Source organism: Mustela nivalis, assembly GCF_964662115.1.
Source record: "Mustela nivalis genome assembly, chromosome: 4".
In the NCBI taxonomy this organism is placed as follows: Eukaryota; Metazoa; Chordata; class Mammalia; order Carnivora; family Mustelidae; genus Mustela; species Mustela nivalis.
The window spans coordinates 146,897,834-146,922,428 of record NC_139023.1 but is presented as its reverse complement, the minus strand read 5'-3'; the positions used below and the strand labels follow the sequence as shown (position 1 = coordinate 146,922,428).

The 24,595-nt window shown below is 37.6% G+C and overlaps 1 protein-coding gene and 1 long non-coding RNA gene across 2 annotated transcripts in view; one reads left to right on the top strand and one right to left on the bottom strand.

The window, feature by feature from the left end:
• Positions 1 to 21,668, bottom strand: LOC309863401. The gene is made up of 2 exons (XR_014311017.1): positions 21,384 to 21,668; positions 1 to 147 (listed from the first exon to the last, which is right to left on the bottom strand). It is a non-coding gene; the product is annotated as an uncharacterized lncRNA (long non-coding RNA).
• Positions 21,669 to 21,798: 130 nt separating this feature from the next.
• USP38 (ubiquitin specific peptidase 38) overlaps positions 21,799 to 24,595 on the top strand; it is a 33,591-nt gene continuing 30,794 nt past the window's right edge. Inside the window, exon 1 of the mRNA XM_082728206.1 lies at positions 21,799 to 23,162. Coding sequence (XP_082584332.1) covers positions 22,481 to 23,162 — 682 coding nt within the window. The 5' untranslated portion in view covers positions 21,799 to 22,480. The remainder of the gene's footprint in view (positions 23,163 to 24,595) is intronic.

Sequence of the window (24,595 nt, the reverse complement as noted above, 5' to 3'; positions counted from 1 at the left end):
TTTTTGTTTGTTTTGTTTTGTTTTGTTTTTTACAATGGAGAAACAACAGAATTCATTATGGAATATTGGATATGGGGATGAAGAAGAGAAAATTCTATGGATAACTCCAAGATTTCTGGTTTGCAGAAGCAGATGATGTTGCCATTCCTGAAAAAGAAAAAAAAAACGAGACTCTGTTTGTATAATATTCTCATTCAATGTATATTTTATGAATCTATAAGAATATCTTCTTTCAAATCTTAAGTTATTAAGAAATGAAATAAAAAAAGAAAAAAATTAAATGTGAATTTGATTGAGGATTTTTATGTAATTTAGTGCTTCCTGTATGTAGATACTCAATAAATCACAATCTTTATGTTCCAGGCTCCTTCGTTTACTAGCTGGTTGACTTTATGCTACTAACTTAAATTCATTGTCCCTCATTTCTTCAACCTTAAAATGGGAATAATACTAGTGCTTGCCTGGGAAGAAACTAGCTAACAATATTCCTGCAATCTATTCTCTCCCTTTACTACAGGGAGGCCTCCCCCCTCCCCACAAAAAAAGAAGTTGACCAAGTTAAATCTCCTCATGAACATGCTAATGACAAAACTGGTAAACGCATTAATTATGCCAAGTCATCATTTTACCAGATAATGCTAATGAGAGATCCTTGTTATGGTCTGAATGGTGTCCAGGTTAAAGCCTAATCTCTAATATTTGAAGACAAGGCCTATAAAAAGACAATAAAGTTTAAATCAGGTCGTAAGGGGGGCCTAATCCAATAGGCCTGTCCTTATAAGAACAGGAGGAGACACTAGAGGCCTCTGTATCTCTTCGTATCACAGAAGGAAAGACCTTGTGATGACACAGTAAGAAGGCTACTGCCCAGGAGCCAGTAAGAGAGACCTCATTAGAAACAAACCCTGATGGCACTTTGATCTTGGACCTTTAGCCTCTGAGAAAATAAATTTCTGTTGTTTAAGCTGCGCAGGTCGTGCTATTTTGTTATGGCAGTTCTAGCAGATTAAGACAGTCCTTATCTATGGAAAGCCTTTGGCAGAATGTACCTGATCTGTTTTGATTCCTTATAGTAGCTGAATCTAGAATCTAGGGATTTAGGAGTCAGGTACCAATAACTATGTAAGTGTAAAGTGGAAATGTGTTATTATTGAAAAAGTTACCTTTTGTGTAAAAAATGCAGCAACTTGCGTTACTTATTTAGAGACTTCATATACTCATCTGTGCCAGAGTGAATCCTGGTACAACAAGAAAGGACATGGAGATCTGTGGTGGTGGTCCCAGGCCTCTCCCTACTAAGCCTGTGCTTCAAGATTACTTGTAATAAAGATTAGTAAACTTGATGCAGAATAAGATCTCTAATTCTTTTTTTTTCCTTTTTTAAAAAAATATATTTATTTGACAGAGAGTGGGATCACAAGTAGGCAGAGAGGCAGGCAGAGAGAGGGGGAAAGCAGGCTTCCCGCTGGGCAGGGAGCCTGATGTGGGGTTCCATCCCAGGACCCTGAGATCACGACCGGAGCTGAAGGCAGAGGCTTAACCCACTGAGCCACCCAGGTGCCCTAAGATCTCTAATTCTTGATTGATTTGATAATGCAATCCTTTTTGTTAAGATCACTAAGAGAACTGTGGTGAGGATTAAATGAGTCAATGCTTGTGAAAATGCAGTACCAAGTTCATAGAAAATACTCTTCAAGTACTGTTATTATTAGTCTACTATTCTAATCCTAAGGAATATTAAAAAGCTATCTTTAATAGAGTGAATAACATGTGACAACCACTTGAACTAAGTAAGTACCTTCTATGGATTATCTCATTTATTATATAAAAAGCCCTAAATTCTCTATTACCATCATATGAGAGGCCTGAAACCTCAAGACTAATTCATTTTCCTAAGGTCAGATAGCTAGTAAATTATAACACTAGGTTTTAAACTCAGACACTCGAACTCTTCAGTTGAGCTGTTTTTCCTTATTTCAAATCACACTGTCTTGCTATACTATCAAGTCTCTGAAACCACTTTGGAATGTCTATCTAGGTGCTATTTTTAGTATGATGAAAGTATATATATTAACTAGCACCAAAATGGCCTTAAAATGTTAATGCAGTTTCTAAATAAATGTGACTTCCATCTAGGGAGTTACTAACATCGGGAGAAATTTTTAAAAATAATAGAGAAAACTATTATTTTTCTCAATTTCTCAAACTGTAATGAGCCTTTGCTATGGCACTGAGCATAGCCTTCTCCCTATCCCCATGTTACCCCCAAAGATACATGGTCCGATCAATTCTGAAACAATAAAACTGGAGTTTAAGGAAAATTAACAAAAGGTTTAGTTAGAAGATGTGCATGGAAACTTCCAAAGGAAGATTAGGAAGACTGGGAAGAAAATAAATCTAGATTGGACCACCACAGAGAAGAATGCTTATTCAGAAGAAATGATACAGATGTAGTGAAAAGAAGGGTCATATGTACCCCAATGTTCATAGCAACAATGGCCACAATCGCCAAACTGTGGAAAGAACCAAGATGCCCTTCAATAGATGAATGGATAAAGAAGATATGGTCCATATGTATAATAGAATATTATGTCTCCACCAGAAAGGATGAATACCCAACTTTTGTATCAGCATGGACGGGACTGGAGGAGATTATGCTGAGTGAAATAAGTCAAGCAGAACAGTCAATTACCATATGGTCTCACTTACTTGTGGAGCATAAGGAACAACACGGAGGACATTGGGAGGAGAGGAGAAGTGAGTTGGGGGAAATCAGAGGGGGAAATGAACCATGAGAGACTGTGGACTCTGAGAAACAAACTGAGGGTTTTGGAGGGGAGGAGAGTGGGGGGTTGGGTGACCCTGGTGGTGAGTATTAAGGAGGGTACGTATTGCATGGAGCACTGGGTGTGGTGCATAAACAATGAATCTTGGAACACTGAAAAAATAAAATAAAGTTTAAATTTAAAAAAGAAGCAGCAATGGAAATTGACATCAGTATTCCATTTGTGAAGAATGTGTACTTAATTTTATATACGTATGCATAAGTCAACTGCACATGAAAACATATATTTATTGTTTTTAAAAACCCTAATGTAAAGCATTTCTTTCCCTAAGCATTGTTAGAAAAAAATACCATAACTAAAAGGACCTGGAAAGGTGCTCCATGGGTAATTGGCCATGGGTAATTGGCATCCTGCACATTCTTACATAATGTGCCAAGATTGCAAAGCCCTAACCACCCCTTTCTTTGGCCATTCCTCAAGGTTGTATTTACAGTGAGCAATCTTGAGAGATAGGTTAATGCCCTCATCCCAAAGAGCAGGCTTCTTTATTGCTTGCTATAAAAGCAGGGGATTCCCATATTTGGTGTTTTTTTCTTGTAACACAACCAAGTAATGTATAGGCCCCCAACTAAGCCCTCTGCGTCACTCGCATGTGAATGAGGGCCAAGGGGAACTGATGCAAATATACAGATGCTCAAGCATTGATGAAAAAATACCAGCCTAACTTACTAGCTTGCAGGCGTGGTAAAATCAAATCACAGAACCAACAAACCCTGCTCCACTCTGTAATAAAGATTCCAGAGCCCAGAATAGACAAATGAGATAAACAGCATGTTTCATAATGAGATTTTTAATGGATTTTATTTTTTAGAGCAGTTTTACATTTACAGAAAAGTTCCCCCAGAAAGTTTTAAATTTTTATAGGCCTCCAACCCCAGTTTTATTATTAACAACTTGTGTTCATGTGGTACATTTCTTACAACTGACAAATATTAATACTTTATCTAACTAAAGCCCATAGTCTACATTAGGGTTTATTCTCTGTTATACATTCTACCAGCTTTACAAATGCATAATGTTATGTACCCTTCATTATAATATTACATAGAGTAGTTTCATTGCCATAAAAATCCCTGTGCTCGAGACACCTGGATGGCTCAGTTGAATAATCATCTTCTTTGGCTCAGGTCATGATCCCACATTGCTGGGATGGAGTTCCCCATAGGGTTCCTTGCTCAGTGGGGAGCAGCTTCTGCCTCTATCTGCCCCTCCCCCTGCTTGTGCTCTCTTTCTCTCTGAGAAGTAAATAAATAAAATCTTTTTCTTTTTAATCCCTATGCTCTACTTTTTCATCTCTTCCTTCTCCCTAACCTCCAGCAGATATTGATCATTTTACTCTCTGCTTAGTTTTGTCCTTTCCGGAATGTCATATAGTTGAGATCATAAAATATGTAGCTTTTTCACACTGGCTTCTATTACTTAGCAACATGCATTTAAGGTTCCTCTATGTCTTTTCATGGCTTGATAGTTCATTTCTTTTTAACTTCATCCACTTACGGTAAGAGAAAATATTTACATAACATCTATCTTTTCTAAATTACTGAGACTCAATAGGTCACCTAACATATGGCCTATCCTGGAAAATGTCCCATGTCCACTTGAGAAGAATACGTATACTGTTGTTAAGTAGAGTGTTCTGTATATGTATGTTATGTATATGTATGTTAGTGCATTGCATTGTCTTCTTTTTCCTTACTTACCTTCTGTTTGTTCTATCAATTATTGAGAGTATATTGAATTCTTTCAAATGTTATTGTAGAATTATCTATTTCTGCCTTATTTTTTCCAGTTTTATTGAGCTATAATTGACATATTGGGTTAGTGTAAGATGTATAAAATAATGATTTAATGCATGTGTTTATTGGAAAATGATTACCACAATGTTTAGGTTGTTTGTTTTATTTTTAGAGAGAGAGCATGAGCACATAGGGGAGGGACAGAAGGGGAAGGATAATCTTAAGCAGGCTCCACACCCAGCATGAAGCCCAAATGGGGGTTCGATCTCATGACCCTGACATCATGACCTCAGTTGAAATCAAGAGTTGGACACACAACTGACTAAGCCACCCAGGTGACCCTTATTTGTCTATTCTTATATTTAACTGAACTGCTCTATCCATTTTCTCAATCTCTATTTTCTGATTATCAGTTATATATAAAATTACTAATAAAATATTTACTAATAATTAATTAATTCTGTCATTTTCTCCAGCTTTATTAAGATATAATTGACATATAACATTGTATAAGTTTAATGTATACAATGTGATAGTTTGATACATGTATATACTGTGAATTATTTGGCACAATAGTATTAGTCAACACATCCTTCACCTCACATAATTAACATTTTGTTGTTATAGTGACAACATTAAAGCTCTACTCTTTTTTTACCTGCATAATATAATGTTTCCTTTTTAAAGTTTTTATTTAAATTTTGTTAACATACACTGTAATATTAATCTCAGGCATAGAATTTAGTGATTCATCATATACATACAGCACGCAGTGCACATCACAAGTGCCCTCCTTAACACCCATTTTATTGACTTTCTCCACATCTTCCTTTAGTTTGTTGAGCGAGCATCTTTAAGACAGTCTTTTAAAATAAGTTCATTGTGTAGTATGGGGCACCTGGGTTGCTTAGTCAGTTGAGGGTCCAAATTTTGATCTCATCTCAGGTCTTGATCTCAGAGTTGTGAGTTCAAGCCCTGTGTTGGGCTCCACAGTGTGAGCATACTTTAAAAACAAAAACAAACAAACAAACAAACAAACAAAAGAAACATTGTGTAGTAGATCTGCCATTAGATATTTTCAAGGCCAGTTTCTGTTGATTTTTTTTTTCCTTGAGTGAGCCATACTTTATTTTTTCTTTGTATGCCTGGTGGATTTTTTTGTTGAAAAGTAGATATTTCTATCTAATAATGTGACAACTGGAAATCAGATTCTCCTCTTCCCTGAGGACTTAACTATTTTTTGTTATTGTTTTTATTTTGTTTGTAGTTGTGATGGTTCTTGTTGCTGTTCTAGTCTATCTCTGTGCCAAGAAAATCAGTTGCAGGTGTACAATTAAGATCATCCAGATTCTTTCTGAGACCTTCTCTGAGCCTATATAGCCACATTCTACTTTTTCCTTATGTGAAGTTGTTTTCTAATGTCCTAATCTTTAGTGTCTGGCTCCCAAAAGTGAGGGAAAGAAAAAAATTAAGTGGAGAGGAAAGTCCTCTGGAAGTCACTTCAGCCTTGGGGATGGAGGATTGTTACAGTGGGAGGAGGAAAAACAACAGCTGCATCTCTGTGATCAGACCTTGAGATTTGGAGGATAGGGTCTCTTTTACCCAGTTTGGTTCCTGCAAGCTATGTGGAAACTGCTCCAGGAACATGTCCACAACTGCCTGCCACGGTGGCTGGTAATAGGGAGTTGGTAGTTACTACTGAAATTGACCAAAATTAACTGCAGTTTGCCATCTAAGATATCCCCTGCAATCTGCAAGACTTCAATAGATCCGAGTTGTGAAAAAGTTGCAGCAGACAGATTCTGCCAGTGTAACTGTTATCTCAATGAGAAGACAGCTCCTGGTGCTTCCTACTCTACCAGCTTCTGAGACTCCTTCATAATGTATTTTTAACATTAATAATTTTATTAATTTTTCCCACAAAAAAGTACTTCCAACAATAATATAAATTACATTAAAAATCTAACATTCATGGATTTCTTTTGAACTTTATTACTATGTATCTTTTGTGAATTTATTTCTCTAATTCTTGAATGTACAAAATTAGGTATGAATGTAATTTTGTTATCCAGTTCTATATAAGATGCTATTCTAATATATAAACAGGTGGCCCTTGGTAATAATGTTTTGATTGTGTTAGTGATGTATTTCAATCATACCAGTTCTATTAAATAATCTTATGAGACATATATTTTGCCGTGTGATGAAAAGGCAGTTGTTTGGCTATTTCACTATGATACGATGGTATTTAAATGATACAAGCAATATGAGGTGTTTTTAAAGTAGTTTTCAAAAGGTTATATCACTCTTCTTTCTAGGGTAAGGTTGGCCTTGATTAAGTTCCTGGGACAGCAAAGTATCTTAGTAGTTGTATAACTACAAAGTAGTCACTGAAATAATGACTGTTTTTCAGGGTAGAAAGTCATAGACTCAGAGAGATACAAAAGTACCCAAGAGGGGGTTCTTCCTGCAAAAATAATATCTCTTTTTTCCTGGTAAATGATATCGATCTTTGTCTAATAGATCACTCTTGAGTAAAATATAAACAGAGGAAAATAATTTTGTTATTAAATTACTAAAATGAGGATATATTTATAATCACATAAATAATTAATAGAAATCTTCTTCAATAATTTAGAAGTGCATATGCCAAAGTGAATTACATAGTTAAGGCGAGTTTCACTGGTAATTCTCACTGAAGCTCACTAAAGCATAACTCCTGAGCTATAAGTATATGTTCTTTTCCACACAGTTTAGACAGTGTAAAGCATATGTTAATTTATAAAGTTTTGTTAAAATACCATGAGCTCCTAAAGGGTAAATATATAAGATGATAACAAGATTTAAGAAAGGAACATGTACTTAGAAAGTGAGGAGAATGGAAAGAGACTGATAATACAAGGATAAAATTGATGAAGTATCACTAAAAGGTGAGAAGAGATAGAAGTCACAAGCATCAGAATTAACAAAAAGAGGACGTTTTCTTTTCTGAGATTAGAAGGAAGATGGGAAGTGTTTAAAAATTCAAAAACTTTTTTCCAATGAAGAGAGAAATTAATAGAATTGATGTGATATTCCTCAATCTTTCTAATAAAGAAAGAAGGATATTATCAAAGAGAAGCAGGGGGAGGGTCCTTGGGTACTGGGGGAATATGAAATATTTAGAGATGAATGTAAAACTTGTTTAACAGCAATGAGTATACCTATTTCTTTCTTTTTTTTTTTTTTTAAAGATTTTTTTTTTTAATTTATTTGTCAGAGAGAGAGCGAGCGAGAGTGAGCACAGGCAGATAGAGTGGAAGGCAGAGTCAGAGGGAGAAGCAGGCTCCCCGCGGAGCAAGGAGCCCGATGCAGGACTCGATCCCAGGACGCTGGGATCATGACCTGAGCCGAAGGCAGCTGCTTAACCAACTGAGCCACCCAGGCGTCCCAAGTATACCTATTTCATGAGTGGATAACATGAACTAGAAATATAATTAATTAGTGCATTTTCCTGACTTAATATTTCAGCAAACAGTGAGTAAGAGAATTGAATTATAGGACTGACCCAGCATTTGAATCCAATTAATAAAAATTTCAATAAACTAGATAATACCTACAGCCTGTGACTACTGATTAGTTGAAATTTCTTTCCTTTCTATAAGTAAGATCTGTTATTAACCATAATAATCCACAGGGAGTTAAAGCTATTGACTGTGGTATACATCACTGGTAAGAATCAAAAAACTCTGTGGAGTAGAACAAATTAATCATTTGTATAATTGTATATGTTGTAAGCTAAATTGAGCAAGTTGGTTAATTTATTGTTGTGATTCATCACTTCCAGATGATCTGACCAGAACCAAAATATGGAACTATGAGACAGAAAGTGTCCTGTTAGATAAATACAGTTGCAATGACTTTACTCCAGAAGTGACATTAAAAGGGGACAGGCTTTCTTTGGCTTTGGAAGACTATGCTTATAGATTACAAAGTTCTTACTACAAGCTTAGAAAAAAGTGCCTCCCCATCCTTTTATCTCAAACAAACAACCAAAACAAATAAACAAGAAAACTCTAGCCTGCCCACCAATCCAACTTCTTTCTTTTCATGGGTTCCTTTGTAATACAGAAACTCTGTAATTAGCACTTGCACGTACATTATGGACTCATGAATAATAAATTCATTTAACAATTCATTAGCTGTTTTCCTCAATGATTTTCTAAACAATTTCTTCTCCAAAACTTACCACAACCCCCCACCACCCCCAGTTTTCTGAGCTTTCTAAACCAATCCAAGATATAGACATGGATATTTGAGAAAATATGTATGTTTCATTAACCTCACATCCTAGTGAGCTTCCTCATAAAAACAAATGACAACCCAAAGCACAACCTTTACGTTTCAGATAGAAGGGAAAACAGAAGCAAGGAATGACAGGAGGAAGGAAAGAATGGGAAAGAAAGGAGGGAAGGAGGGAGGAGAGGAGAGGAAATTGGAAGGGTGGGGAGAGGAGAGGAGGAAGACCTGGTCTGAGTGTCGAAGAATATGGTTCAGTAAAATTCTACATTGCTGTTTTTTCCTCAGCCAAACCACCAACTAATAAAAGAGGAAAAATAAATATTAGTTGTGTGCTATCATGTGTCAAACTCTTTATGTACACTGGATTATTTAATCCATAGAACATTCCTGGGAGTAAGGACTAGAGTGCATTTTTGCAGATGAGGAAACTGACTAAGGTCCAAGCATGTAACCTAAGGCTGCACCATAAGAGTAGGGTCAATCCATTTCGGTCTGTTTTGAAAAACATTTGAAAAAATATTTTTTCTTCACTAATCTATAATTGAAAGTGAAAAAAATATGTAACATTTTAAAAAACAGAAAGATAACTTGCCCTTTTTTGTTCCCACATTCTCTGGTTCTTTGTTTGCCACCACTTAGAGTTAGAAGGGATACTTCAAATAAACCCTCTGGATTGTTCTTCACATGAAAGTGCTTTATAGCTAAATCTGCCTCAAGTACCACCTTCCTAAAATACAAATATTTTTTTCTACATTGGAACCTGTAACAGATTATCACATCTTGTTTTATCTAAGAAATCTAAGCTAGCTGGTGAAAGATCTTTGAGAAAAAGTATGTACAAGGCCTCAGAAATAAGGCATTAAAACATTATCAAAATATTTAGGCATTAAAACATTATTAAAAATATTTAACAACCTACAGACTGGCAATGTCCACATTATCTTAAGAAAACCTACACACACACACACACACACATATATGTGTATATGTACATATATATGTGTATATATATACACACACATGTGTTATAGAAGTTACAGCAAAAGAAGCTAAGATGTAGAATTCCTAAAGAGACATAAGATCACTGAAGAACTTATTTCCTGTCAAATCTCTCTTTAAAAATATTTATTTTTGCCAAATGAGCATATCACCAGAAACATCTTAACTAAAACCAAGATTAATTATTTATAATATTATTGAATGCTGAGTCCTGGGAGATATTGTGCTGGGTTAGAAACAGGAATGAAGATAAATATGATCCCTGTTCTTATGGAACTTAGCTCCCCGTGTAGAAAAAAAGATATTCAAGAATTATAGAAAAAATAATTATAATCGTGATGAGTGCTAGAGAAAGATACAGAATGCTCTGAGAATATTTTATAGTACATTAAAGATCTTATCTAAATATTAGAGAAGTTTGTTGCAACCAGAAGTCATTATTTCTGTAACACATTAAAAAAATGAATAGGCTAATTTCTCAGAAAATTCTTTAGAAAGAAAATTCAACCTAAGCCAAGCACCTGGCTATGTACTTGCATATTTTATTTAATTTACTTTTATAACAAAACCACAAGGTACCTCTTGACAGACCCTGGTTTTATTCTCCAATTTGGTGTGCCAAGTGCGTCTTGCACAGTAACTGTCATGACAGAAACTTTAAAAATTACCAAAACAGTACATGAAAAATTTCAGTACTATTTTCTGTCTAAATCTTCAAAACTTGTACACAAGCATTGCACAATTATCCATTCCAGCCCTCTCCTTGTCTTAGCAAACATGAATTTTCAGATTATGCAAAGACCCCAATCACAAAATAAATAAAACTACTACCATTGCACAGCCCCCTGCTTCCTTGCTCTCCACTTCATTCTTATTTACACCAACCTGTAGTTACATGTCCTTCTCTGAGCAAGGCAATACCTCAGTTGCCCCAACCAGCAAATTGCTCCTCTCTCAACATTTAACAGTAGCAATGGTAGTTCTGAGTTCCTGATAAAAATAAGTGAAGAGGAGAGACCCAGGTCTAGTCTAAGGGAAAATAACTGTGTTAACCAAAACAAGAATATTCTCACCCACTGTTTTTACTTGTATTATTTGTGGATGATTCTAGGCAGCAGAGGGAGAGCTGTAATAGTTTTTTATGTACCTATAAACATTTCTGCCCATTTTTTAGGGCCATATTTGGAGTTCCCCTACTGCTTATTCTGAATTCATGTTCAGCTAATTCTGACTGCTTTAATCTTTGGTGACTTTTAAAAATTAAATTTCAAGTTTAAAATTTTGTTTGAATGTAACAATAGGTAAAATGTCTGCAAATCAACAAGATTCTACTATTACACAAACTCTTCTCAGGTAAGAGGGAAAAAATTATTGCTTAGCTTTTGAGAAAAATCCCCTTATGATAATGAAAGTCTTTGATATAGCAGCAATAATTGCCTATGACATAAATTGAAGGCAATGTATATTAAGCCTTGATTATCTTCAAGGCCTTCAGATTCCTTCATAACCTCACATACCACCCTATACCCTTCAGAGGAAGACATTTTGCCAACAGGTATTTCACTCATGAGTAATCTGAGCCCAAGTTTGTCCTTGAATAGGCACTAAAGGGGACATTTGTTCATTACAGCTTCAATTCTGAACTTAAAGCTTTTATCAAAGACTTTCATCAAGATTAATTTCACAATGCCTTTTTATGCATGTTGATTTCAGTTGTCACAAAAATAGCCTGAGTAAACTTATCTTCAAGACTCTAATTCCCATAAGGCTCTGAATTTCCCCTTTTTTGGCCCCATTCCTTATCCCTGTCCAAAACCAGAAATAATACCTGGGCCTTTTGAGACTCAGTCATCAGCAGAATGGCCTTCTTGGAACATTCTCTTCACTTCTTGCTTTCAAACCTGATCAAGCCCTCAGCCCTTTTCTCTGCAGCTCAAAGTCCTAACTCTACTACTAGAAGGCCTGGAAGTAGAGATGACATTCTCATTTTTTGTTGCTCCTGCCATACCATTCTTCTTTCCTCCTCCATAAACATGTTCCATTTAAATTTCATGACATCAAACTACAGCATTAATTCTCATTTCCTTGCTGCAGTGCTGGAACAATCTTATCTTCCTCCACCCTGCTCCTTGAAGATTTTAGTTCCTAACTCCCCAATACAGTCTCAGACCCTATTCCTGTCATAAATTTCAGTTGACTTCTATGCCCACATAGATGATCCATCCACCCAATGCATTGTCATTCAGTGCCTTGACCTTCTTTCTTCCAATTTAATCCTCCACCTTGCTCCAGTTATTTACTCACATGACCATACCTCCATCTTTGTCATCCCCAATAACTACAGCTTCTCAATCATCTCAATTTGAGGCATCCCACTTTCTGACCACCATCTCCTATCTTTCTAGCTTAACTACCTATATTTGAAGAATTCCAACAAGTCTCTGACCCTATAGAAATCTACAGTTCATTGATTCTATCCACCTTAAATTGCATGGTCAGTGATAATCACTTCCTTGATATACCACATATATCTTTAACTCTCCTTCCCTTCTCTTATCTCTTTGTATTTGGCTAAACCACAACCGTGTTTATGTCCAGTTCTCTGCCTACTCCATATTTGCACCTGTGCATGTAAACATGGCTGGAGGAAACAAATAAATAAATTGACTTGTGCAACCAAAAAAGAGGCAGAACCCTTGGTGGGCCTCTGGATTTGGAAGGTAGCATATTCTTCATTTGGGAGGGTTTTTTAAAAAATTAATTAATTAATTAATTTTAATTTGTGTGTGTGTGTTCCAAAATTGTTTATGCACCACACTCAATGCTCCATGCATTATGTGCCCTCCTTAATACCCACCATCAGGCTCACCCAACCCCCCACCACCTTCCCCTTTAAAACCCTCAGTTCGTTTCTCAGAGTCCACAGTCTCTCGTGGTTTGTCTCATTTGGGCATTTTAATCTACCCCATTTACTGAGGGACATTAAAAGCTTCTAGTTTTGACTGGGGTCTAGAACAGAAGGCTTTGTAAAAGGTCCAGGTGGCTGTACAAGCAGCTCTGCTACTTGCGTCATATAATCCACCACATCCAGTGAGACTGAAAGGTCAGTGGTAGATAGAGATGCTATTTGGAGCCTTTTGCAAGTCCCTAGAAGTGAACAACACAAGCCCCTAGGATTTTAAAGCAAAACTCCGCCATCTTCTGCAGATAGTTACTCTGAAAAACAGCTCCTGGCCTGCAACTGAGACTTCATAGAAACTAAATGTACAACTATGAGCCACCAGGATACCGTGTGACCTGAGTTTCTAATCGTGAACTGGGTGTTACCTGACCCACCAAGGCACAAATGTGGCACGCATAGCAGTACTCCATTATCAAGTGAAAGTGGTATGTATGTGATTAGGCTCAAGCAGGCCCTGAAGGCAAAAGTTACATGTAAAAGTGGCCCAAATGCTCATGGTCCTCACTCCTGCCACGCTACCTTCTCTCTCCCAGCCTGCACCTACGGCCTCATGGAGAGCTCCCTCCACTCAGTTGACAGAGGAAGATTCTGGCCTGGTGTAGAGATGATTTTGGACAATACGCAGACACCACCCAAAAGTGGACAGCTGGAGCACTACATTCCCTTTTTCTGGGACATCCCTGAAGGGCAGTGGTAAAGGGAAACCCTCCCAGTGCACAGAACTTTGCGCAATGCACCTGATTATTCACTTTGCTTGGAAGGAGAAATGGCCAGACATGATTACATACTGATTCACTGACTGTGGCCAATCACTTTCGCCCCAACCACCCCTGGCATTGTCCAGTGGACTCATGAACAAATGACTATGGTGACAAGGATGCAGGTTATCATGGGCTTAGCACATAGATTCACACTTACCAAGACTGACCTAGCTATGGCCACTGTTGAGTGTCCAATCTGTCAATTGAAAAAACAACATTAATCCCGATATGGCACAATTCCCTGAGGTGGTAGCCGGTTACCAGGTGGCGGACTGATTACTCTGGACTGCTTCCATCATGGAAGGGGCAGTATTTTGTTCTTACAGACATTGTCTCTGGATATGGGATTTCCTTCTCTGCATACAATGCTTCTGCCCAAACTATCATCCATGAACTTACAGAGTACCTTACCCACATCCATTGTATTCTACATAGCATTACGTCTGATCAAGGAATTCACTTCGCAGCAAACAAAGTGTAGCAATGGACCCATACTCACGGAATTCACTGGTCTTCTCGTGTTCCCCGCCCCCTTCCTGAAGCAGCTGGCTTGACAGAACAGTGTAAAAGCCTTCTGAAGATTTTAGAGACTCAATTACAGTGCCAACTAGGTGACAACTTGCAGGGCTAAAGCAAAGTTCTCCAGAAGTCTGTGTATTCTCTGAATCAACATCTGATATATGATGCTGTTTCTCTTACAGCCAGGATTCACAGATCCAGAAACCCAGAGGTAGAAGTAGGAGTGACACCACTCACTATTACTCCTGGTGACCTGCTAGCAAAATTTTTGTTCCCTTTTACTGAGACATTATGCTCTGCTAGTTTAGAAGTCTTGGATCCAAAGGGAGGAATGCTTCCACCAGGAAATACAACAATGATTCCAATAAACTAAGAGTTGAGAATGTCACTAGACTACACTGGACAACTCAAACCAATGATTCAATAGGCAAGGAGAAGAGTTGTTGTGCTTGATTGAACCTGACCATCAAGGGAAAATCAGGCTGCTAGTCCACACTAGACATGAGGAATGTACTCTGTCCAGAATATGAGAGATACTTTAAGGCATCTCTTACTATACTCCCTAAGTGATTAAAGTCAGTCTGTAAGAATCCAATCAAAATAGGACTACTAATGGACCAGACTCTTCAGGAATAAAGGTTTGAATCACTCTACTGGGCAAAGAACCATAACCAGCTAAAGTGCTTGCTGAAGGCAATAGTGAGAAATAGGTGAGAAAAAGATTCTTACAAATACCAGCTATAACTACATGACCAGTTACAGAAATGAGGACCATAATTATCCTAAGTATTTTTTCCTGACTTTTGTTATATGTTTGTGTGTGTAATATGCATGTTATGCATGATATGCATAACAGAAGTATTTGCTTAATGTATATGATATACGCATATCATATATATGTTATGATATGCATAACAGAAGTATTTGCTTAGTGTATATATATATGTGTGTGTGTGTATATATATATATATATATATATATATATGCAGCAAACATTTTGTCTTTCCTCTTATTTCCTTAAGTAACTTATTTCCTTAAGTAACATGGAACATATAGTGTGCAAGTATTATTAATTTTATATCATTTGGTATTTAAGTTATAGGATATAAAGAAGAGAAAGTATCATTCAAAAATTTTACCTCCTCTTATAGGGAAGCAAGAAAACAGTATTTTAGGATATTTGGTAAAATTACAATCTTGTTATTACTTCATTTGGAGATTAAATATGGTTAAGGAGAAGTGTGTGAGTGCCAAACTGACAACTGTATAATTTTGTGTCACCTTGACTGAGCCACAGAATGCCCAGATATTTGGTCAAATAGTTTTCTCTGGTGTGTGTGTAAAGACATTTCTGAATGAGATTAACATATGATTCACTAGACTGTGTAAAGCAAGTTGCTCTATCCAATGTGGATGAGCCTTATCCAATCCAATAAAGGCATGAATAGAAGAAAAAGGCAGAATAAGAGAAAATTCATTTTCTCTGCCTGTCTTCAGACAGACGAACTACAGCATTGACTCTTCTGGAACTCTAGCTTATCAACTTTAGATCCCAATACTTCTGTTTCCATAACTTTGTGAGCTAATTCCTTATAATAAATCTCATACAGTTCTGTTTCTATTCAATCTGTTTCTCTGGAGAGCCATGCTAATACACTAAACTATTTCATCACCACAAAAATCATTTTCATGTTATCTCTTTACAGTCATACCCACCCTTCCTCTTCTCCAACCCCACCATCCCTAACTTCTGACAAACATTAATCCATTCTTCATCCCTATTTTTTTCATTTTGAGAATGTTACATAAATGGAATCTCATTACATAACCTATGAGATTGTCTTTTTTCACTTAACGTAATGTCCTTGAGACCCATCCAAGTGGTGTGTCTATCAAGACACACCTATTTTGTTCCTATTTTGATTAGTGCTCCATGGTATGGATGTAACACAAGTTGATTAGTCATTCACCTACTGACAAACATTATGGTTGTTTCTAGTTACTGCTTATTACAAATAAAGCTGCTATGAATATTTGTATGTTTTTGTACAAACATAGTTCTCATTTCTCTGGAATAAAAACCCAGTGTGATGACTCAGTCTATGGTAGTTGGGTATTTAATTTCTAAGAAACTGCCAAATAATTTCCCAGAGTAGCTGAATGATTTTGCATTCTACCAACATGTACAAGAGATCCAGTTTCTCTGCATTCTTGCCAGCATTAGCATAGACACCATTTTTTACTTGAGCTGTTCTAAGAGGTGTGTAATGATACCTCGTGGTTTTAATTTGTATGTCCCTAATGACTACTGATATTGAACATCTTTTCCTGTGCTTATTTGCCATCTATGTATACTCTTCAGTGCAATGTCTTCATGTTTTTTGCTTTTTATGGATTGCTTAATTTTTTTACTGCCCATTTTCTAAAAACTCTTTAACCATTTTTATGTGTACAGTTCAATATTCAGTACATGTTGTGAAATCATCACCACTATCCTATTCTAAACACTTTTATCCTCCAAAACAGGAATTCTGTACCCAGTAAGCAGTAACTCCCAAGTTCCTCTTTCCTCTAACCTCTGGTAACTTCTATTCAACTGTCTCTGAATTGGACTTTTCTAGGTACCTCCCCTAAATGAAATCATGTAATTTTTGTTCTTTTATGTCTGACTTATTTAACTTAGCATAATGTTTTCAAACTTGATCCATGTTGTAGTATTTCACTCCTTTTTATGGCTGGCTATTGTATAGATATAACTTATTTTGTTTATCCACTCATTTATTAATGAATATTTACATCCTTTTTTTAAAGCTTTTAAATTTTGTTGAAGTCCAATTTATTGCAAATATTTTCTCCCATTTCATGTTTAGTCTTTTCACTCGCTTGATAGTATCATCAGATACACAAAAGCCTTTTATTGTTGAACTCCCTAAGTTCTTTATTCTAGATATAAGTCTTTGTCAGATATCTGGTTTACAAATACTTTCTCCCAGTCTATAACTTGTTTGTTCATTCTTTTAACAGGGGAAGTTTCACTGGGGAAGGTTTTTAATTTTGATGACGTCCAATTTATTGATTGCTTTTAGTATTACATCAAAGTACTCTCACCAAGCCCTAGGTCCCAAATATTTTTTCCTATGTCTTCTAAAAGTGTTATGATTTGATGTTTTACATTTAAATCTATGATCCATTTTGAATTAATTTTTGTATAAGGTGTGAAGTTTAGATATCCAATTTCTCCAGCACCATTTGTTGAAAAAGCTACCCTTTCTCCACTGAATGGCTTTTGCATCTTTGCCAAAACTCAGTTGTCTGTCTATTTCTGGGTAGTCTAACCTGTTATATTGATCTGTGTGTTTATCCCTCTACCAGTACCACATTTTGTTCATTACTGTAATTTATAGTAAGTATTAGATTTGGGTTAAGTGATTCTTCCCACTTAATTCTTCTTTGAAAATTATTGTTACAATTTCAGTTTGCCTTTCCATATAAGTTTTTGAATACTCTTGTATCTCAAAAAAAAATATTGCTGGGATTAAAATAGGAATTATGTTAAACCTATACATTGGCTGGGGAACAATTAGCATCTTTACTATGAGTTTCCGAATCCATGAACACAATACGCATCTCTATATATTTATATTTTCCTTTATTTCTTTAATAAGTGTTTTGTCGCTTTCAGTGTAAGTCCTGCTCATGTTTTACAAAACTTACACCTAAATTGTTTTGTTGTGACTGTAAATAGTATTACATTTTTTATTTTGGTTTCCATGTGTTCATTGCTAGTATATAAAAGTATAATTGATTTTTGTCTATTATCTTGTATTCTGAGAACTTGCTGAACTCACTTTAAGTTGTTTTGCTAATTTCTTGGAATTTTTAAAATAATTCCTTCATTTTGTTAAAAATAGTAAGTTCATTTGTTCAATAAATTATTAGATTGTTTACTTTGTGCCAGATACCGTTCTAACTACTAGATATGGAGGTTACTGAGAAAATTAAAGTTTCTTGACCTCATGGAGCTTAGATTTTAGAGGAAAGAAAAGGACTGCAATCAATTAAATAACAATTAAGTTAATTTCACTTAAGTGGTTGATGGTTAAGTACTATAAAGAAATAAACAGAGTAACAGAGTGGTAGATAATCTAGAACTGACCCTATGAGGAGATGACTTCTGAGCAGATTTAAATTATAGTAACCAGAGAAGAAAATTTCAGTAAGTAAAAATGCCCAAAGACCTGAAAGAGGATGACCTGAGGAAGAAACCATAAGAAGGACCGTGTGGCTCACATTGTAAGGAGGAGAGTAGTAGGAAAAGACTCAAGAGTTACTTCATGTAAAGTCTTGCAGTTAATAGTAGGCACTTGAATCGCTTGAATTTTATTCTAAATAAGATAGGAAGCACTGACAGTTTTAAAAGTTGTTAGGGAATTGCTTTTCGGCCTTTTGGCTAAGATCAAGTATAAAAGTTGTTAGGTTAAGTTTGGTGTGTGTTATTGAAATCATAAAAAATATTACCCCACCATACCAGTGATCGGTATATTTCTTTCCATCTTTTTAATTTAAAAAATGTACATTAACATAAAATGCATAAAGTGATTATTAGTAATTATTCACAAGATGATTTATTAATCACAGTTCTTTCTAATCTACACAATGAGTTTGCTTTTGATTCTATAGAGAAATATAAATAATCTCATAACTTCATAGTAGTGGTGTTGCAGTTGGCCAACTCTAACCACTGCCTTTGAAAATGTCTTTCCTCTTTGCCTATCACAAATATATAAACGCACACACACTTCTCAACTAATAGCTATTTATTTAACCTCTGGTGCTTTCATGACCTTGTCTGTAAAATGTGTCCACTGATGTCTACTTCCAAAGTCTATTTTGAAAACTAAGAATAAAGTATACTATATTGAGTCCCAGGAAAACAGAGGGTGATTAATAAATGATATTTCCCTATCCTCAGCTTTTTCTTGTTCACCCCCATCACAGCTCCTACTTTCAGATTTAAGATATTTCTAAAACCATTTCATTCATAACTGGAGTCTTAGAGTAAAATTTTATACAAAATTTTAAAGCCTGTGGCAATAGCACCTATTAATTCAATGATTAGGGGCAGAACACACTTGAGCAAAACCTTTCCACAGACTTTTGAAAATATTTTTAAGATGCTGAACAAGAACATGGTACTGTATATAACTTTTAGTTGTGGGATAAAACCAATTATGTAAAATCACATTCAAATGAAATCTTAAAACGATAGAACAGGATATTGTGTACATTTTTTTTTTTAACCAATGGCAATATAGGAAAACATGCTTTGACTATTTGAGCATAAAAACCTACTAAATATTTTATTTCATGCATCTATCACTCAAGAAATACTTTAAAACCTCTGAGTCATGGGGGCACCTGGGTGGCTCAGTGGGTTAAGCCGCTGTCTTCAACTCAGGTCATGATCTCAGGGTCCTGGGATTGAGTCCCACGTCCGGCTCTCTGCTTAGCAGGGAGCCTGCTTCCTCCTCTCTCTCTCTCTCTGCCTGCCTCTCTGCCTACTTGTGATCTCTCTCTGTCAAATAAATAAATAAAATTCTTAAAAAAAAAAAAACACACACACTGAGTCATGGGTGCTTTTGGAAGTCTGATAGTATGAAACTATGTTATCTGTGTTATGCAGACTGAGAACAACTTGCACTTTGCTGGCCCAGACATCTTATTTTACAACATTCAATTTCTCAAGAGAGAATATTAACAAAAAGAAAGAAATGTTATTAATGATCTGTTAAGTTTTTAACTAACCAGTATTTTTTTTTCTCCTATTTTGGAGTAATTACTTCACTCCTTTTACTCAGCAATCTTCAATCATCTTCAGTTGGCTCCCTAGCAAATCCTTAACTAAGGCTAATTCCAAATCTCTGCTACTCCTCAAATTCACAGGCCTACCGTTCATTCCTCTTAATGTTTCACTTTTTATATTATTTTTGTCTTCCAATACGGCACCATTCCCAGTAAAGTACAACTTTCCTCTATAGTTTTACCCTCTATCTATTTGAAAAGGAAAAGTTCCAAAGTTATTCCTGTGCTCTAGCATGGTTGTCTTTTAGACTCATCAACTGCCTTATTTCTCTTTTATCTTCAGTTTCTTTCTACAAATTCCATCCAAAAGTTTACTCTACTTGGTTCCTTTCTCATCTAAACTGCTATTCCTATGATTATCACAACTGGCATGTTAAATAGGTTGGCGTAATCATTTTGTAAATTGGTAAAAGAAAAACATACAGCTTTATTCATTTTTCTATTGAAAAATATTTCTATCTTATTTCTATTCTATCTTAAATCATTTAAGTTTTGTCATTATTGGAGGCCATTTATGCCAAATTTCACAACTATATTAGCTAAAGGTGAATGGGGCTATAATTACACTATTTTTCTTTCCAATTTAAAGGCCTCTGATTAAAGGCTATATTCTTATTGCAAATCTTTGGACTTTAACTTGAAAAAGTACAAGCATAACTGCAGCTGTTTATTGTAAACCATCTTCAATGTCAGCATGCTCACATAAAGGCAGACCTCAGGGATAATGTAGGTTCAGTTCCAGACCACTGTAGTATGAAGTAAGTATCACAAGAGTCAAATGAATTCTGGGGTTTCCCAGGGCATCTAAAAGCTACGTTTACACAATACTGTTGTCTATTAAATGTGCAATGGCTTTATGTCTAAAAAACTACATACCTTAATTTAAAAATACTGTATTGCTAAAAGATGCTAACCATCATCTGAGCTTCCAGTGAATCATAATCACTGCTCACAGATTACCTTCACAAGTAATTATTAAAAAGTCTGAAATACTGCAAAAACCAAAATGTGACAAAGCCACAAAATTAGCAAATACAGTTCAAAAAACCGCCGCCAACAGACTGGCTTGACACAAGGTCACCACAAGCCTCCAGTTCATAAGCCAATATCCGCAAACCACTATTTACTCTAGCACGTGAAGTCCAACAAAATGAGGTATTAAACACTGTTTAATTTTCACCTGGTTTTCTATTGTCGAAGTACTCTCCCAGATGGACATAGGCAAATATGTACCTTTCATTCTTTTCTCACCTTCCACCTTTTCCTTACTCTTCCATTGTTTGGACACCTTTTAGTTTTTCAAGATGACCCAAAAGCTCACTAAAAAGATACTTCGAGGCTTGACAAAAATCCCTACCCATACCCATACTGCCAGTACAGTTCTTACTTTCATAGCCACAGCACTGAAGGCACTCACATTTAGGAGCCTTAGTTCATTTCTCGATGAAGGAGCCAAGACCTAAACCATTTCTCCTCAATCACAGTTTTGAGTTTCTCTTCCTTACTTACTCCCCAAATGTTTTTCTCTCGTTTCCAAAACGTTTTCACAAAATTTTACACAAAAATAGCACTTCCTCAGGCTTTCACGAATAACCTGACCGGCACAGAACCTACAGAGTTCGGAAGGTGGGAATACTAAAATCGTGGTCACTTCCTCAGCGTCCGCTCCCGGCCGCACCTGCCAGAAAACCGCCTGTGACTCGACACACGCTACCCAATGACGCGAGCGTCGCCGTGCGACTCCCCTGGAGGCGGCCGCACCTGCGCAGCTGCGAAGGAGCGGGGCGGGGCAAGGCGAGGAGGGGCGGGGAGGCGGCGGGGGCGTAACCTGGAGGGTGGCGGCGAGTTGGGGAGGATTTGAAGGGGGAGAGGAGGACAGAGAGGTGGGGGCGGGGGGGAGGGGCCGGAGGGCCCGAGGGCTGTAGGGCCGGAGGGCGGGCCTTTCCGGAAGGAAAGGTCTTTCACTTCCTGTTTGCGGGAACTTCTGGATCCGGGTCAAGGAGAGTTCGCCTCCTCATCTTCTCCGGGGCTGACCCGGCACTTTCAGTGACAGCGGCTTCTGACTCAACCGAAGGCTGGTTTCATCTTACGACCTGCTTAGCACCGACATCCACACCTGCCTCGGGACGCTAAGTCGCGCTTCCTCCACCTATTGGGGGGACAGCCACGGGCCTTAAGTGACCGCCGCCGCCGGGGGTCCTCGCCAACCGCTCCGCGCTGATGCTGAGAGGGAGCGTGGGCCCGGGGCGGCGGCGGAGTGCGAGCCTCTGGCTCCCTAGGCCCGCCGCGGGCGCTGCCGGTTCTTACGCTCCCCAGACTTGCCACCTCCCGCCCGGGCTTGGATGGGCCCTTCTGTCCGATAAATGTGGCTGCTGAGACTGCGGTGGCGGTGGTCGGTCCCGCTGCTGCTGCGGCGCTCCAAGTTCACCTGTGCCGCGGGACTCTCCTGCCCCACGTCGGGACTGTCTTCCCCCGCTCCTAATCCCCCGGCCCCGGCCTTGCAGTTTGGCGACAATGGACAAGATCCTGGAGGGCCTGGTGAGTTCTTCGCACCCACTGCCCCTAAAGCGGGTGATTGTGCGGAAGGTGGTGGAATCGGCGGAGCATTGGCTAGACGAGGCGCAGTGTGAAGCCATGTTTGACCTGACCACCCGGCTCATTCTGGAGGGCCAAGACCCCTTCCAGCGGCAGGTGGGGCACCAAGTGCTGGAGGCCTATGCGCGATACCACCGGCCAGAATTCGAGTCCTTCTTCAACAAGACGTTCGTGCTGGGCCTCCTTCAGCAGGGCTACCACTCGCTGGACAGGAAGGACGTAGCCATTCTGGACTACATTCACAACGGCCTGAAGCTGATCATGAGCTGCCCATCGGTGCTGGACCTCTTCAGCCTGCTGCAAGTAGAGGTGTTACGTATGGTGTGTGAGAGGCCGGAGCCGCAGCTGTGTGCCCGATTGAGCGACCTCCTGACCGACTTCGTGCAGTGCATCCCCAAGGGAAAACTGTCCGTCACCTTCTGTCAACAGCTTGTTCGAACGATAGGCCATTTCCAGTGCGTGTCCACCCAGGAGAAGGAGCTGCGGGAATATGTCTCTCAGGTGACAAAAGTGAGTAACTTACTGCAGAACATCTGGAAGGCCGAGCCCTCCACACTTCTGCCTTCCCTGCAGGAAGTTTTTGCAAGCATTTCTTCCACAGGTAAGTGTCATTATATTCCAGAAAAATCTCTCTTGGAAATTCAGCATGTCTCTTAGACACACACCATGTTTGCTTCTCTGCCCTGAAAACATTCTTAATGGAGAACAAATCTTAATACCCTCATCCAAAGTTTTATTCTCATCCACTTCCGTACTTAGGGTGTCCCTTTGTACCTTTGGGGGCGGGGGGGGGGGGGGAGCACTGTTCCTATTTTAAATGTTGAAAACATTGAGGTCTAAGACCTTTGGCACTGAGTAAGTTGCTTAATTACCTAGCCTCTGCTGAAGTTATGGAATGCTTTGAGGATGACAGCGACTAAATAAAGCTTCTATTCATTAGTGACTAATGATAGCATAATAATGTTTACCATGTTATTATTGTACTGTGACTCTGTCATCTTTCGTTACTAGTTTTTCTCCTGTTTTTTAATTTTCCCACTTTTTTATTCATGGGCTGTGTGGTTTGTTTTATTACTGGATTATCACAGTTTAACTATGTAGTTTTTGCATATTGACTTTTTTTTTTCTCTACAGTAGTTTATGAGAGAGGGTATAGGTAGAAGGAGGGAAAGACTATGAGAACTTAGATGTTTTTGTGCTCAGTGTATATAGCCCATGAACTACATCCTTAGAAAGTGGGAAGGAGTCAAGTGATAATTGGCAAGAAAATGCTTTCTCACCAGGAATTTTACCTTGTATTTACATTCCTTTTTTGGACTTGGAGCTTTCAGCTCTGTAAGTTGTGAGACAATAGACCCAAAACTGTGTTCCTTTCCTCTCTACTTGGTACAGCCATTCTCCTTGGCTATTTGAAGTTGAACTTGTAGAGTTTTAACAAGCTCCGTGTATTCTGATGAATTAAATATGTTTAGGAAAGAATAATCAACTAAATATTTGCAGTATCTGAGTTGTCTTATTTTTTCATTGTAATTTTTCTTTTATTACCTGTGTTGCTAGAACTGTTAGATTTCCCCAGAACTTGTTCAACAGTAGCAGTAAAGGAACTTGTCTTGAATTTGCTTAATCATTATATAATTTAAACAAAGTCCCCTCAAAATTCACCTTAATTTTTACTTCTTTAAGAGATTTCTTTTAAGTCTTCCTTAGAACAATGGCTACTGTAATTAATAGTTACAAGTTACTTTGGAAGATTTAAAGTGGGAATTTAAATGATACCTTGAATTTCTTTTTTGACTGACTTACAAATGAATATTTTAACACAACTTAATATGACTTAATATTAACTAATACAGGAGAATAAAGTAATTTATGAGCTGAATATGGTGATAGTGAACAGTAGCTTTTATATTGCAGTATTTCTGGCTATAATGAACAATCATTGCTGCTCACGTTTCATCCCTCATTTCTGTAGTTTAACGTTCCTTGGATGTTAGCCTGTCCATGAGGTAGAGCATAACAGCTTGTCCTGAGTAA